Below are 17,942 nucleotides of genomic sequence, written 5' to 3'. Positions count from 1 at the left end.
GTTTCCTGAATAAAATGTTCTTTAAGAAAGAATTCTTGCCTTGAAGTTCTTTAATGGGTTTCATCTATCGAAATCATGACATTAACCCAAAACTCTAACCTTCTACTTTAACCATCTTGGGGTCCTGAGCTCCAGTCACCTTCCCGAAGTCAAGGGGTAGGCTGACAAAGACTTAGGGAAGATCTCAGCATGGAGAAGGAAGAAGCACCTGCAACCAGCACCCCGGCTGTGGCTGCTGCCTCAGCGGAGGGACCGCAAGCCATCGCACCAGCAGAAAAAGGAAGTTTGGAAGCCTTACAGTTGGGAGCGAGACCAAAGACGTGGGAGCTGATCTGGACCTCGGAGTGGACCCTGCCCAGTGGAGACTCCAAGCATCTTGGGGCAACCCTGGTGAAGGTGAGCTCTACGAAAGTGTCTGAGGTCAACCTGCAAGCAGGGGCTTCTCGAGAATCACGCTCCCTGAGCCGTCAGGGAACCAAGAAGTTGGCAACTACTGAGGACTCTGGGGAGTGGAAGAGCCTGTCTGCAGTCCATAGCCAATTGGTAGAGATGTTAGTGAAGATGTTTGAGGAGCTGGAGGTAAGGAGCAGGGAACAACTCTCCCACTCCTCGCATGCAAGTGAGCACGACGATCGGCGGGATCGACACCAATCAATGCCCAAGAGAAGCGCTAGCCCCACCAAAGGAGTGCGACCGGCTTCCCCGCATTCAAAATCACCAGCGTTAATCTCCAGCCCGGTGAGCAAGAAGACTCCCAACTGCCATTCAGACCATGGCAGTCCAGATCGTTGCCGCTCAAGAACCCCGGAGTGCCGCTCGCGGCACAAGAGCCCCAGCCACCAGAAGAGCCCTGATCAGCGTTGCTCGTCGCGATCTCCAGAGAGGCATCGCTGTCATGATAGCTCCAGCTGGCGAGACTATGATGACAGCCGGAAAAACGCTCGCGCTACCGGAGCCCGAGTCACCACCGCTACCGTTGAAGCTCTGACCATTACTATGATCGGTCATACAGTCCTGAGCACTACTGTCGGCGCTGCCCGAGCCCAAGGGAGGACCCGAATGTGGGCATTCAACACGATCTGATTCAGCAGCTGCACAACTTGTTGGACAGGTAATGACAGGTGGGGGCACAGCAGCCGCAGGGGGACCTGCAGCAGCTGGGGATGCCACAACCATTGCTGGGAGGCCAACAACCGCTGGGAGGGATGCAGCACCTGGGGGTGCCACCGCCACCGCTGGGAGGCCAATAACTGCTGGGGGGCCTGCAGCAGTTGGGGATGCCACAGCCACTGCTGGGAGGCCAACAGTCGCTGGGGGTGCAGTAGCCGTCTCTGGGAGGTCAACAGCCCCTAGGAGTGCAGCAGCAATGGGGGGGCAGCAGCCCATGATGGCACCACCCTTTAAAGCAACTTTTGATGGCGATCCGGAGAAGTTGATTTTCTTCCTTAATCAAGTACATTCCCACATGAAAATAGGAAACTTTAAACTAAACAGCGGGGACAGTGAGTTATAGGGCTATCAGTGCATGTAGCATAGATGTGTGTGTGGACAAGAATACCAACCTTGCTGTCAAGCAAAATGAAGCCTCTAATAGCGAATGCCACACAAAGTGCACTAGCCAAATAGGTGGTAAGACAATAGGGGAACTCAGGCACCACACAGTTTATGTAGAAAGTAAACACAGGGCCAGTCACAGAGGACTCAAATGTCTATACACCAATGCACAGAGTATGAACAGCAAACAGGGTGAACTAGAAATTCAGGTTAATGAGGGCAAATATGATATTGTTGCCATTACAGAAACATGGTGGGATGAAACCCACACATGGAACACACAGCTAGAGGGATTTAAATTATTTTAAAGAAACGGATCAAATAAAAGAGGAGGTGGAGTTGCTCTCTATATAAGAAATAACTACATATCTACAGAAATAGAGCACAACAATGATAAAAACTGTCTTGAATGCATTTTGGTCAATATAAATGGGGGGGGGAAATGACATTGCCATAGGTGTATACTACAGACCACCCAACCAAACAGAGGAAATAGATGAACTTTTTGCTAGTCAGCTAACTAAGGTATGTAGCAAGCACATCACAATAGTAATGGGGGACTTTAACTACCCTGACATCAACTGGGAGACAAACTCTGCACCAAGTGGAAGATCAAACAGGTTCCTGGCAAACCTAGCAGACAACTTTGTCTCCCAAAAAGTAGAGAATGGAACTAGGGGATTAGCCATTTTAGATCTAATTCTCACTAACAGAGATGAAATGATAGAAGGTGTTGAAGCCATAGGAACCCTGGGAGGAAGTGATCATGCAATATTAGAATTCAACATTATGGAAGCACAAGCAATAGAACACAGTCAAACTAGAGTCTTGGACTTCAAGAGAGCTAATTTCAATAAATTTAGAGAGGGCTTGGGAAGGATTCCATGGATGAGAATCCTCAAGGGGAAAACAACTCAAGAAGCTTGGAAAATTTTGAAAAATAAGATAATAAAAGCACAGTCTAGCACAATACCAACAAAGAGGAAAAATAACAGCTCTCAAAAGAAACTAGCATGGCTGCATAAAGAACTCTCTAACAAATTGAAAGATAAAAAGGACAAGTATAGAAAGTGGAAAGAGGGGCACATAACTAAGTCAGAATATCAGCAAATAGCCCGAGCCTGCAAAGATGAAGTGAGGAAAGCCAAGGCTCAAAATGAACGAAGGCTTGCGACCAAAGTCAAAAATAACAAAAAAAACTTCTTTCAACATGTAAAAAACAAGAAAAAAGTGAAGGAAACGATTGGTCCATTAGTGAGTGAAAGTGGCAAGAAGGTGACAAGCAAAATGAAGAAAGCAGAACTATTTAACTCGTTTTTTGCATCTGTCTTTACACAAAGGGAAAAAACAGACCAACCTATCAAAAATAGTGCCATAAAAAACAGAATAGAAACACAAGTTAAGATAGGCAAGAAAATGGTAAGTGAGCACCTGTCCAGCCTAGACCAGTTCAAATCGCCAGGACCAGATGGATTACACCCCAAGGTTTTCAAGATACTGGCAGATGTGATCTCGGAACCACTGAACTATATTTTTCAAAGATCCTGGAGCACAGGGGAACTACCAGAGGACTGGAAAAGAGCTGATGTAGTTCCCATCTTCAAAAAAGGAAAAAAAATGGACCCAGAAAATTACAGACCTATCAGCCTGACCTCAATACCTGGGAAGATTCTGGAAAAGATAATTAAACAATGAATCAGCGAACATCTAGAGGCAAACAAAGTCATTACTAAAAGCCAACATGGGTTTGTCAAAAATAGATCATGCCAGACAAATCTTATTGCATTCTTTGACCAAGTGACAAAATTAGTGGATCAGAGGAATGCTGTGGACATAATTTACTTGGACTTCAGTAAGGCATTTGATAAAGTAGATCACAACCTACTACTTGATAAGATAGAAAAATGTGGGGTAGACAGCATCACCACCAGATGGATCCNCACCAAGCTGACAGGAATAGCCAACACTCCAGAAGACAGGCTTAAGATACAGAAGGATCTGGACAGACTTGAACACTGGGCACTATCTAACAAAATGAAATTCAATGGTGAAAAAAGCAAGGTTCTACATTTAGGCAAGAAAAACCAAATGCACAAGTACAGCATAGGTGGCACCTTGCTCAATAGTAGTAACTGTGAGTCCTAGTAGACAATCACCTAAATATGAGCCAGCAGTGTGCTGCAGCTGCCAAAAAGGCCAACACAGTGCTCGGCTGCATTAACAGAGGGATAGAATCAAGATCACGTGAAGTATTAATACTTCAAAGTATTATTCATTAATACTTTACAATGCCTTGGTAAGGCCACACTTGGAATACTGCATCCAGTTTTGGTCACCACGATGTAAAAAAGATGTTGAGACTCTTGAAAGAGTACAGAGAAGAGCAACAAAGATGATTAGGGGACTGGAGGCTAAAGCATATAAGGAACGGCTGCTGGAATTGGGTATGTCTAGTTTAATGAAGAGAAGGACGAGGGGGGACATGATAGCAGTGTTCCAATATCTCAGGGGCTGCCACAAAGAGGGAGTCAAGCTATTTTCCAAAACGCCTGAAGGCAGGACAAGAAGCAACGGGTGGAAACTAATCAAGGAGAGAAGCAACCTAGAACTAAGGAGAAACTTCCTGACAGTGAGAACAATTAACCAGTGGAACAACCTGCCTCCAGAAACGGTGAATGCTCCAACACTGGAAGTTTTTAAGAGACTGGACAGCCAATTGTCCGAAATTGTGTAGGGTTTCCTGCCTGAGCAGGGGGCTGGACTAGAAGACCTCCAAGGTCCCTTCCAACTTTACTATTATTATTATTATTATTATTATTATTATTATTATTATTATTATTATTATTATTATTATTATTATTATTATTATTATTATTATTATGCCAACTTTTACCTGGATCCAGCTGCCATGGTTGACATCGCAGAAAATCTAGAAGGGAAGCATCTGAGTGGCTAAACAATCTGTACAACGAGCAAGCGCCCAAACTGGTAAACCTTCATCTCTTCCTCCTAGGATTGAGGATCAGGTTCAAGGACCAATCTATAGCCCTCAAAGCCGAGAAACAAATACATAAGATAAAGCAGGGTGGTAGACCTGCATTGGAATACGTGCGAGAATTTTGCAAGGTGGCAGGTCAGATTGAAAGGTGGCCCGAGCAGTCCCTAGTGCATCACTTCAAGGAGGGGCTAGATTTATTTATTTATTTATTTATATTTAAATTTATATGCCGCCCTTCTCCCCATGGGACTCAGGGACTCATCTTTCCCAGGCCTGCATCTACCAGGCAGTCCCTGATCAACTGCAAGAGTGGTACCAGGTGGCAGTGAGACTAGACATCGAGCTTGCTCGTTACAAGAATATGACTCCCCCAGAAGCCAGACCGACACCAGAGCAGATCAGGTGGCCGCCTCCATGCAGACCACCCAGCCATTGCGGCCGCGGAACCACCCAAGCCACCTGCTGACCCGCCAATCAAATGCTTCAGATGTGGACAACAGGGACATCGAGCGGCGAATTGTCTGGTCCCATATCCCCAACAGGGAGGTAGACTGGGACCACCGGGGAGGAAGAAACCAGCCCAACAGCCAGCAAAGGAAAAGTCGAGCTGGATCCCGCAAGAACCCATTATCCAGGTCACGTCACCCATGCAGGAAAGCGCCAAGGCCCAAGCTGGACCTACCACTGCTCTGCCTTCCTATGACAGCGACGAAGGGGAGAATGACCCATTGGTGATGCAGCTTGGTGGGAATTGAAGGACACAAACCTGATAGCATTTTGGCGGGCTGAGGAATTGGATGAGAGCCCACGCTTCTTGCTAATTGGGGAATGTGATTTATGACTGCCTTACGGGGATGGGAATTGCAACTTGTTACTTTGTATCTGGGGAAAGGGAATTTAGTTTTGGGCTCAACTATATAGTGCTGATACTTTGTTTCCTGAATAAAATGTTCTTTAAGGAAGAATTCTTGCCTTGAAGTTCTTTAATGGGTTTCATCTATCGGAATCATGACAGCTTCTTTAGTAGTTTGCTGACCTGAGCAATGACCAATCTAGTATGGTTTCTGTATATTGTGTCTCACTATATTTATGGGAGAGAGATTCTTCAGATGTTCATCTATCCAGTATGATGAACATCTGGCATCCTCCTCAGAACATGCAAATCCCACAAGGTAATACCTATTATTATTAAATGTTTTTATCCTAACATTTTATATTTAATTCAAGGCAACAAACACACCCAATACCCCTTCCTCCTCCTTTTTTCCCCCCACAACCCGGTAAGAAGGGTTGAAATGAGAGAGGGACTGGCCCCAAGTCATCCAAAAAGCATTCATGCCACCTGGAACTCACAGTCTCCTGGTTTCCAGGCTATTTCAGCATTTGTTTATAGATATGCCTGGTTTATGATAGAGGAAAACAAAGAAACTGTTGAAGGAGTTAAAAACCGTGAGTAAAATCAAAAGGAGAAAGAATTAAAAGGTACCCAGTTCTTTATTTAAGAGCAGAGGGCTAATAAAACTGTCTCAAGGATGATTTCATGTCAACCCTTCTTCAAAAAGTTTAAAAATCTGTCTTATTCAAATAGTCATTATACTGTATAACTCATTAAGCAGTAAAATTATTAGTCTCACCATGATGGGTGAAATAAACATGTTTTTGCAATTTGTATAGGCTTTTTTTAAGGCGTTAGTGTACGTGAATTCACAAATTGTAGTTTATTAAATAAACCATAATTAAACAAGCCATCACCAGCACAATGCGACTCATACCTTCCTCCATAGACAAGCTCAAAACAGCTGCTATGTTTCAGCAACAGTGCAGATCTATTGGTTCAACATGTTTGTAGTGCAATACAATTAGGATTAGTGTCTACAGAGATTCTCAGTCATCCAGGTCATGGTTGTCCCAAAGGTGTTTTTTCAAGAGGCAACTCAATTTTTTTTGTTGGTTTTTTTAAAGACATTTCGCTTCTCATCCAAGAAGCTTCTTCAGCTGCTTGAACTTCTTGAAATGTCTTCAAGGAAAAACAAAGAAAGTGCAGTTGCCTCTTGAAAAAGCGCCTTTGGGACAACCATGACCTGAGTTAGGGTTTGTTGTGTAGCAGATGGCTGAACCTATAAGGTGAAAGGCTGAAGATCTCAAAGCTCTTCTCTAAAAACCCTCTTAGTCTTCACATCCAACCTCACCTCTCACTTTGGGATATGACTTGATAATTCATCCTGCAACCTGCTATCTCCTTACCTGACATTCACTGCCTAATTCCAGGATGTGAGATAAAGGCAATTAAAAGGACCAAAAGTTCTATAATGTGATGTTTTGACCATATAGCATAGAGATGTGACCTAGAGAATTCATGACTTTGCTTCTTAGAAAATTTCATAGAATCATAGGGCTGGAAGGGACCTTGGAGGTCTTCTAGTCCAGTCTTCTAGACATCCTCTTCCTTCAATTATTGGAAGACTATTATCATGTCCTCTCTGAGCCTTCTGTTTATTAGACTAAACATACCTAGTTCTCTTAGCCATTCATCATTTAATAATAATAATAATAATGATGATAAAGTTGGAAGGGACCTTGGAGGTCATCTAGTCCAACCCCCTGCTCAGGCAGGAAACCTTATACCATTTTGGACAAATGGCTGTCCAGTTTCTTCTTAAAAACTTCCAGTGTTGGTGCATTCACCGCTTCTGGAGGCAGGTTGTTCCTCAAGACCCTATAACAAAGGACAAACTATTTTTTTAAAAAAGAAAAAATATTCAACCCCTTGAATATTGTTAAATATTAAAACAAGCAAACATTTACTGTTGAAAAAAGATAAATTATACAATAGTATAGCTGGCAACTTAAGTAAAAATGTGTTATATAAAAGGAAATTCAGTGCTCCAATCAGACAATCAAATTAGTGCTTCTTTGCTCTATATGAATGTTTACTGCCTCAAAAGCAGTCATAAGTCACTTTTTCAGTGCTGTTGTAACTTTGAACTGTTACTAAATGAACTATTGTAAGTCCAGGATTACCTGTATATACGCCAAAGAAGCATTACCTCATGAAATCACAAGACTGGGAAGGGCCTTGGAGATTTTTTTAATCCAACCCCCAACCCCAGGCAGGTATTTATTTTTGGTAATTTATTAATTACATTTATATAGCCATCCATCTCACAAAAATGGACTCTGCGTGGCGTACAACAATCGAATAAAACCATAAAAACAATAACAAAATATTTTTAAAATCATTATTATTAACATTAAAATATTGTATACAAACCACACTGAAAGTGTAATAATATCAATCATAGTGGAGCCATCTTAGAATGCCTCCGATTCCATGGGATCCCCAAGCCTGCTGACATAACCAGGTCTTCAGGGACTTCCAAAACAATAGCAGGTATCCTCAGATCATCCAAGATAAATGGCTGCCCAACTTTTGAAAACCTGAGCAATGGGCAAAAACTGCCCCAGGGGATCATGCTGAAAACAAACATAGAATTGGCCTGCGTGACAAGAAATCCTAACATTTGTTGGAAAAGGACAATACTTCTGTGCCACAATCCTGAGAAACATTCCTGTAGAAAAAGAATACATTTTAAGTCTAGCTATTGTTGTTCACTTTGACTGACAGCAGAATTTCAGGGACTAAAATATTTTCCCCATCCTTCTGAACTTTAGATGTCACTTTATATGCAAAACTAAGGTATACCCTCAAACCTAATTAATTGATGAGGCAGAAGCACAAATATAATAACACAAAATACAGTGACACAGTGAGATCACATTTTTTTCAAGCCAAGAGGGTAACATCTTCAGCTTTTTTGTGTATAATTTTGGTGGTGGTGTTTTTCTTTCCTTTTCTCTTTTCAATCACTGTACAGTTATTGCTGTACAGTATTGAAGTTATTCCTGTATTGAATTTTCCTCGTTTTTAACGATGAAAACAGGAGATATGTTTTATGAATAAATAAGAGAAGGCAACAAAATAGCATAGAACAATGGTAACACATAAGTAGATGTAATCAGAGGCAGTTCAGTAACACACACATTCCTATTTCTTGATCTTGTGCCTGTGCATTTTAATCTGGGAAACGAGACACTTTATGGAAAATGTGTTTTATTGGCCCTTGATTGGCAATAATAATAATAATAATAATAATAATAATAATAATAATAATAATAATAATAATAATAATAATAATAATAATAATACGTTGTTTCCTTCCCCCCCCCCCCTCTGTCTACACTGCTTTCTAAATTAGATCAGGTAACTGGGAAAAGCTTATATTAGACCTCAAGCCCCAACATGTGCTCTACCTCTCCACGCCTTGGGTGAGTTTCAAAATGAAAACCTCTTCCTGTCTCATGAGGTTACTTATGTCTCACTCTCTTTCCCATCTCTTTTCAATCAGGCAACGCCGAGGGCACTCTCGACGCCGTCCGCAACGCGCAGGCGCAGAAAGACCGTCGACTTCAGGCTGCACGACGGGCAGCCCCTCCGTTTGGCCCGCTATATAAACGGCGCGGGGTCCTGCAGCGCTCGCTCGCGCTCGGGGGAGGCTGAGGCGGCAGGAGCGGCAGCAATGGCGGATTTCGATGCTTATGACGACCGGGCCTATAGTAGCTTCGGGGGCGGCCGCGGGTGAGAGGGACTGGGGCGGGCAACGGGGGAACGTAGAAGACGGGCATTCTTCCGGCCAGAGGATGAGAAGATGTACTTTCCTCAGACACCGAGGCTGAGGGGAGACACGGGCGACCTCGCTCCCCCAGTGGGGAGGGAGCGACGTGGGGAGTGGGGATTGTGATGTGAGGAGAAAAGGGACGAGGCCGAACAGATTTGTTGGGAAGACTAGTGTGTGTTTTGATTAGGAACGAGTAACCTCTGCAAAGACCGGGAGATTAAAAATACAAGGCAAACCGGGAAAATCCTTTGGCTTTTGAAGTTGACGAACAAGGGGTTGGAAGAGGGTCCTGAGAAGGAAAAACTTGGTAATGTGCAGGAGAACGAGGGCGATAAGTCTTAACAGTAGCTTTTATTGTGGATTAGTATTCGCTTGACAAAATGGTAAATTAACAAAAGAAAGAACGGTGTGTGTGTAAGGCAGTCTTAATCTCACCCAACGCCTCTAGTTGTGTTTGCTTTCAACTCACATAATCGCCTCCTAACGTGTATGCTTTATGGGATTATGGCAATTAAAAACCAGCATTCCTGGAGAGCAACAATTTGGGTGGATGGTTCTTTAGACTAAAGAGAGGATGTTTGTGGAGAAGTTCATTTCAAATGTCTTAGGGTGGTATTGAACATTGATTAGAAGGTTGTAATCAAAAGAAAGAGGCTCGTTTTCAAAGGGTTTGAAATAGTGTTAGGAAGTGACTATCCATTCATTTGTTCTTTTAATCCCCATTCCTTAATTAGGAAGTAAGAATTAGGAAGTATGAATGGATAGTCAATCTTGTGCTCAAAGGAATGGGACCTTATCCTTCAAGTAATTAAGAGGAGTGTGGTGGGAAGTTGAATAAGTGAAGGAGAAATAATTTGGGGCCTTTTGAGTGAGAAGGGTTATTAATACAGTGATGTATAAGTCTTGATTGTGAATCTGAACAAAATCCAAATGCATAATGGAAGATGCTTGTGATGTTACAAAATTAAGGCACCAGGCTACACACCAGAAGATTATTAATTCTAGTCCTGCCTTAGGCACGAAAGTCAGGTAATAGGTGACAATAGGCAAGTCCCTCTCACATCCCAGCCCACCTGACAGGGTGGTGGTTGTGGGAAAAATAAGAGGAAAGAATATTAGGTATGTTAGCTATCTTGTTATTTATAAAAATAAAGGTCGGAAATAATATGCCATAATATGCAGAGGCAATATCTGTAAGCCCATTTGGTAATGACTAATATATGGAAGATTGGAAGGTAAGAGAAGTAAAAGAGAAAGGAAAGAAAGGAAAACAGTTGTGTTGTATGTGTGTGAATCTAAGAGAAAAGTGGGAAGTTACTGAAAAGTATTTGAATTTGTAATGCATAGTAGATTAATACAACAAAATTAACATGTAGATGTAAATTTAAATGAAAGGAATAAGAATGTGTCAGTTGGCGCTATATTGTTGGTGCATTTGAAAATAAAAATCCATACACTAGTGACAGTTGCATATTACATTCTAGTGACCAATGATATTAATTGACGATCAAAATGTTTTTGAAAAATTGTATGCCATTCTGAATTAATGCAATTCAAAGGGGAAAATTATTCTATTAGGTGACATGAATAGACTGGAGAAAGTTTAGAAAATGTTCCAAGATTAAATGAAAATATTTATTATTTGGTAAGTAACTAGAATTAAGGGTTTTGTATTAAAACAGAGGTCCCCAATCTTTTGGGCACCGGGGACCGGTTTCGTGAAGAAAGGTTTTTCTGTGGAGCAGAGGGTGCATGGTTTTGTGTGGTGCCTGCATCCCGTGGATGGAGCTTTGATTGTTTGTGCGGACCAGTTGCTGGCATGCTGTGGCCCGGTACTGGTCTACGGACCAGGGTTGGGGACCCCTGTATTAAAATACATGATCTATGTTTGATGGGAATATTTTTTTTGAAAATAGAAGCTCATAGCAGAGTGAATTGGATTAAATCCAATTCTCAGTAATATCTGAGAATATTAAAGTTGGTGATGTAATTGAAGAAATAGATGAGGTCTGCTTATAAATTGGATATGAAACTTATTTAAGTGTGTGTGTTTGAGGACTATATCTGTGTCTGATAATAGGAAAAGCTATACTGTTGTTCTCTTATACAAAAGGAAAGGTAGCAAGAGTGAAATGATTATGTGCCATCAAATTGGTGTCAACTCTTAGCAGTCACACAGATTTTTCCCATAACAATCTATCCCTGTTCTTTCAGGTCATCCAGTGGTAGTAAGAATGAATGCAGACGATAAAATGAGTTATGCAATCTTTTGCATGAATGTTGAATTGAACATTAGTTGCTACATGCAATAAGAGCAACAAAGAGCATAAGAGTAAATGGGATATTTCGTGAATGGTTCGACATTGAGCAGAGTGTAATAAGAAAAAGATGTATGGTGTCTCCGTCTAACATCTCTATGAATACATGTATAAGGAATACTTGTGATGTCATTAGAGGTCTTTTGGTTAGGGTGTCAATGCAAATTTATATGCAGATGATGCTATGTTGTTGGCTGAGAATCTGAATTAATTGAAATGAGTATTAGATACATTGCATGATGTCGTGAGGAGTATGGATCCAAAAATCAACTCATCAATGACTCAGATGGCTATGTTTTACTAAAAAAAATAGAGAAAATAAAAAAGATTCTCACCGCAAGGCTGCCCATCAATTTGGTGATTTAATTGTTTGTTTTAGTACCTTTTAACTAATATTGTAAGGTCCCTACAGTCACTATATCAGTGAGATGGACAGCATAGAAATTGAATAAATAAAATATAATGAACTCTTGCAAGTTATACACATATGTTAAAATGAGTGCAAGTATTCAAACTTTGTAATTTGATTGAATGCTTATTAGACATAGAAATAGGGAAATTTTAGATGTTCAGATGCTAGAACAGTGCTATTATGTGATTTGTTGTAAGGAATACATATTTTAGCAGAACATAAGAAACTTGAATGTATTTAAAGAGGGTATATGGCAGTGATGGCGAACCTTTTAGAGACCGAGTGCCCAAACTGCAACCAAAACCCACTTTTGCATCGTCAGGTGCCGGGTGGGTGTGGCTCATTGGCTGGGTATGGCCAATTGGCTCGGTGTGGACCATTGGCTGGCCGTGGATGCGGTGGTAATGGCAGACTGGGTGGGTCTAAAAAGTTCAGTCAATTCCAACTTTACAAGATCTTTTTTTTTCCTGCGAGAAGTTGAAATTGACTGATTGATTGAACCTTTTTTTTTTTTTTTTTGCACACGGCGGTGGAAACCTAAAGCGAAAAGGTTTTATAAAACCCAGCTGAAGGCCTAGGACTGGGGCGACGGTTGTGTGCCCACAGAGAGGGTTCTGAGTGTCGCCTCTGGCACCCGTACCATAGATTCACCACCACTGGTATATGGCACAACACGTAGGCATTGGTTATGGGTGGGAACTGAACAAGAATAATGACTTCTTAACTGCTTTTCTACAGTTTGCATAATGCTGGATATGTAAGTATGACAAGATAAATTGAAACATTTGGGAATGTACTTGGACTCATGAGATAAAGTGACCTTTTTTCTTTTGTAAAAGAAGATTTAGAGATCAATAGAATTCCCAAGAAGAAGGTCAAATTTATGTAAATTGCTAGTCAGGAAGATTTTCCTAGTAAACGTACATTTTTGCTTGATAAAACCATAAAATATATTTGCTACTACTCAGAAAGAAGATAAACATGCATTATAAATCAATATGAATTTATTTGTTAATGTTTTTTCATAAAACACAAAATTTTTGTAAAATGGAATGTTAATCTAACAATATATGAAATGTATTAATAGTAAGAAATGAGCCTAAAACTTCATCTTAGATTTCGTTAAATTGCTTACCCTTACGCATTAATTTAATAACAGATTTTTTTAAAAAAAAATAGTTTACCTTGAGTTTTCTCTTCCTAATAGCTTTACTTTTGACATAATCTCAGTGTAAGCTTGTGCATCTTCTGTGTTTGATACCAAAAAATAATATTAAGGGTTGAAGACTCACATCTTATCTCATTGATTCATTATAAGGTAGTTAAGTATCCTCTGATTTTAGTCTCATATGAATTCTTTGGGGAGGAAATACTTTTAACCAAAAATCTACTAATCTGTCAAGACCCAGGAAGAAAGCCTTTTCTGCTATGTCACCTGCCTTGTGCATTATCTCCAGAAATCAGATTGGCCCCAACTATTTTGGCCTTTCACAAGGCCTGGAAGATGTAGCTATGTCCCCAATATGGGGGTTGAAGTGTTGCTTGGGACATTTAAAATAATTGAATTGGTGGTTATTCTTTATCCTGGCTGCTGATTGTCTATTTTGTACATTTTGGTGTTTTATGGTGGGTTTTTTTAATTATGGTCAGCCACTCATGAATCACTGGTTTGAGATGGGCAGCCATATAAATTGAATAAAATGAATTTTAACTATTTTATAGGCTAAGAAGCAAAGCATATCTATGATCCCCTGAAATTTGCTGTCAAGAGATTGAAGAAAATTGTGAGTCCATAGGATAAAGCAAGAATTGTTCTAAGCGTCCCAGAATCGTCTCATGCGAGATGGGGGGGGAATAAATTTCATAAATAAGAATGTGGACTGTAACAAAGAGTTTGGGATTGTAGAATCAGAATTATTGTTCCCTGTACATTTTATATGAAAAGTAAAATTGAAAGTTGCTGGTAAATAATGTTTTTGAAGTGTAGAAGTAGTTTAAGAATCTAGGTAACACTTCATATTTTTGTTAATTTGGTGTGGCTGAGATTCTTTTTCCTCATTCCCTGTTGCCTTTCACAAAGGCCTGTCTTTGCATGTCTTCTTTACCACCTGGATATTTGCTACCTATATTTTTCTCCCAATTGTTGCTGGGTCTAACTGGCCTGATCATTTAGAGCAGGGGTATCAAACTGCCAGCCCGCAGGCGGGACGCGTCATCCGGAAGCTGCACCAACCCTATTGCCGGCAATGGCAAAACAGTCCCGATATGTCTCGCGACATCACGTGATGTTGCGAGTTTGACATGTCTGATTTAGAGTGAAAATCAGTATTAATCGTGATTTCTCAAAAATTATTTTCCCACAGCACCTGGTCATTTATAAGGAAAGAAAATGAAATTAGTGAAGAGTGAAAAGCTTTCCTGTGAGAATAGAGTGGCAGGTTTATGTTTTATTCAAAGGAAGTGACACAATTTCAGAATGTTGTTTTTGTTGAATAACGGAGTAGAAATAATTATTTGTCTTTTAAGTTTACTTTATCAAATGATAAGTAAGGAATTGATCATTGTGATAAAGCCTGGTAAATTAAACATTGATTGTTTGATTATGTATCCTAAAGTTAGTGTCAGTTCTTAGTGACCACATAGATATTCTCAGGATGATCTGTTCTAATGTGGTCCTTCCCATCTTGCAACAGGGCATCCATCACCACTATATATGTGTCCATGCATTTTGTGCTGGTTATTTTCTTTTTCTCTTTCCTTCTATCTTTTCACTATTATAGACTTCAAATGGATATAGATCTTTGTATAATGAACCCAACATATAATAATCTAAGCTAGGTCATTTGTTCCTCAAATAATATATACTGTGTAAGGTAAAATTTGCCATGATAGGCCAAATTCAATGGGCTGCAATACCTATTCCATATTTCTCTTAGCAATTCCTGGAAACAAACAAAATTAACATCCACATTACCATATTGTTATTTCACAATTAACATTTTATAAGAGAATTTCAAAAGTACTCATCTTTATTATTAATGCTTGAGTTCATATAGTCAACTGTATTCATAATGTTTTTATTATTGGTGCCAAAATTGTATTGGGAGTTGCAAGTATATTTCAGCCATCTTATTTCTTTGGGAGATCTTGAACTATTAGAAGAAAGGGCATACAAGTAGTTCTTGCTTAAGGACCAGAGTGTGCTTCAACTTTTCCCACCTGTCTATCTTGCTCCCATCTGTGTCCTATGCCATCCTATATCCCTGATCTTTGGGTCATCCTGAACCAGCTGATCTTTGCTGTTGTCTTCTTCCCACTGAAGATGAGACACACCTGGCCTGGTCCTTTGTAAGGCATCTGTAGCAGTTCTGGGAGCACATCAGCAGTGGAGGAAGAAGATGGTGAAGATCATCTGGGACAGCAGTGGTATGAGGCAACAAAGGGCAGAACAGCCAAAAGGATAGAGATTGGGGGGAGGGGGAGTTGAAGTGGAGGCATGTGTGGCAGGGCAGAAAAAGCATAACGTTCTTATCTAATGAGCACACCTGGGCCTAGCAGAATTGCTGTCACTAAGTGGTGAGGTTACATGATGTTTCCTAATGGCTACTTTTACTGATAAAAATTCTGGTTCCAGAATTCAAGTTGTTAAGCACGGACTACTTGTATGAGTGTTGGTATGAGATTTGGAGAGAGTTGCCTTTGCTTCTTTTTAATCGGTATACATTTCCATATAATTTGGGCCTGAAAAAAAGCATTTACCCTACTGAACAAGCATATCTCAAACTGATTGGAAACCAAGTGTCACGGGCACCGTTTCTGGGAGGTGATTCCATAATCAATATGCCACCACTAACAAGGCCCTATTGGTGGCTATCACATTATAAATAACCCATAGGTATGGTTTGCAAGCAAGTTTTCTCAAGCCAATATTAGTTCTTGAATTTAGCTGGAACTATGAGATACAGTTTTTCAAATCTTTGGAGCCTGAGCTGCTTGATTCTGCATAGCAGTTACTATGTTCACATTTCTTCAGAATAAGTTTTTAAAATTTTCATTCAAATAATAAAACATGTTATTCTGCAAACATTAATTCTCATGGGGCAGCATCACATAACTTGACATTTTCTTGTCATTTTCTTCCTGAAAAACACCAGACTACCTCTTGGACTTCTTACCTTTAGGGAAATAAGGAAATGGTAATCATATTCAATTGTACATTGCTACACTGGGCTGTGAGTGAAATACTGTTGACACCCTTTCCCAGTACTCTGAGGCAATTTGGATGTAGAGTGTAGATAGAAGAGGACACACAACTTAGTAGGTTGGAGTTGATATTGATTCTTTGAGAACCTCTGTTGCTGCCTGGGTTACCTTTTGGGGGGCAAGAACTACCCCTCAAGGACTTGGTAGGTCCTTCTAATGTTACATCTGTTGGATCAGCAAGTGGAAGTCATGGCCATAGGGGGTCTTTGTCCAGCTTTAGCTAGTGTGCAGGTTGCAGCTTTACCTACAGCAGGAGGATTTGAGTAAAGTAACGCATGTCCTGATCACCAGCCAATTAAATTTTTGTAATTATTGTATTTGGGGCTGCCCTTGAGTATTTGGAAACTACATTTAATCTAAAATGCAGCAGCCCACATAATCCAGGTTTGGGAGCCTGTAGCACATATTCTGTAGATTCTGCATTGGTTGCCATTTGATTTCTGGGTCTGATTTAATGTGTGTTTTGACCTCTAAAGCTCTTTATGGCTTGGTAACCATATGACTGCAGGATTACCTACTTCAGTCAGCCTGACCAATAACATCTATCAGTGAGAAACTGCTACAAATCCTACAGTTTGGGGAGGAGACTGAAGCAAGGAGACATTGCTTTTTTGTAGTAGCTCCAAGGGTTTGGAACAGTCTCCCTGTGGAAGACTGAGATAAGACTTGAGTTTTTTGTGACAACCATCCGTTGATTTAATGCGATTTTAATAATTTTTATGATTTGTATTGTTTCATAGTTAATTGCTATTTATGTTTTTTATCTTTCATAATAGATGCTTTATAATTTTATTTTTCCATGTACACTGCTGAGAATATTCAATTGAGGCAGTATAGATATATATTTTATAGACTATCAAGAGTAACTTCATACCTTCTGAAACAAACTGGCATACAAGTCAATCTATTTGGAAACCATTTCTGGATTATAATTTTATTCATGGATATATGCACATTAATTAATATTAAATTCGTATTAACTATAGTCATATGGAGCTTTATAGATTCTTTTGATAAAAGGATCTTTCTGGGTAGATTTTTGCATATTTTCTATATTAGCTGTTCATGAAAAGTGATGAATAGTTGAAGGAGTCCAGGTGTTCTTGCTTCATGTCTGAAATCGTGTCTGATTTTCTAGACAACTTAATCATTTTGATGCAGGTGAGAAGAAAACTAGAATGCACACTATTAGCAGGAATGATCAAATGATTTATTATTTTATTGTTATGTTTTATTAGTTTATGTTCAGATGCTACGGTAGCTAGAGAAATTTCCTTCTTTACCTTCATCCAACATTCTTACAAAACATTAATTTTCTCCTCATGTAGTGTTTCTTTAAAATCGAAGTAGCTTTTGCAATGGCAGAATATCATAGGAACATTATATCCTATAATTATTTTTGGAATTGGTCATCTATTATGGTTCTAGAATCTTTTATTTTTCTAAAGACTGCAGGAAGCTCATGAAATAATAGCAGTCAATCCTTACATTATATAGAGACTGGAGAAGGGGTATACGTATACTTTACTTTTACTTTACTTTTATTTAATTTCTACCCCGCCCTTCTCCCAACGGACTCAGGGCGGCTTACAGCCATTTAAAACAATACATAATACAATAAATACTAAATTTAAAAAGTAATTAAAACAAAATATTAATTGGCCATTTCTTTTTAAAATTGTTTTAAAAAACCAGATTAAAATATCCCTTAGGCCAGACCT

The 17,942-nt window shown here is 39.9% G+C and overlaps 1 protein-coding gene across 1 annotated transcript in view; it reads left to right on the top strand.

Moving 5' to 3' along the window:
• Positions 1-9,071: 9,071 nt before the first annotated feature.
• The window catches only part of EIF4H (eukaryotic translation initiation factor 4H), a 22,496-nt gene continuing 13,625 nt past the window's right edge, over positions 9,072-17,942 (top strand). The window contains exon 1 of the mRNA XM_015831442.1: positions 9,072-9,188. Within this exon, the coding sequence (XP_015686928.1) occupies positions 9,130-9,188 (59 nt within the window). The 5' untranslated portion in view covers positions 9,072-9,129. The remainder of the gene's footprint in view (positions 9,189-17,942) is intronic.

The sequence above is a fragment of the Protobothrops mucrosquamatus genome, unplaced genomic scaffold (assembly GCF_001527695.2).
Source record: "Protobothrops mucrosquamatus isolate PMUCROS unplaced genomic scaffold, P.Mucros_1.0 scaffold_256, whole genome shotgun sequence".
Lineage (NCBI taxonomy): Eukaryota > Metazoa > Chordata > Lepidosauria > Squamata > Viperidae > Protobothrops > Protobothrops mucrosquamatus.
This window is presented reverse-complemented; position numbering and strand designations above follow the sequence as displayed.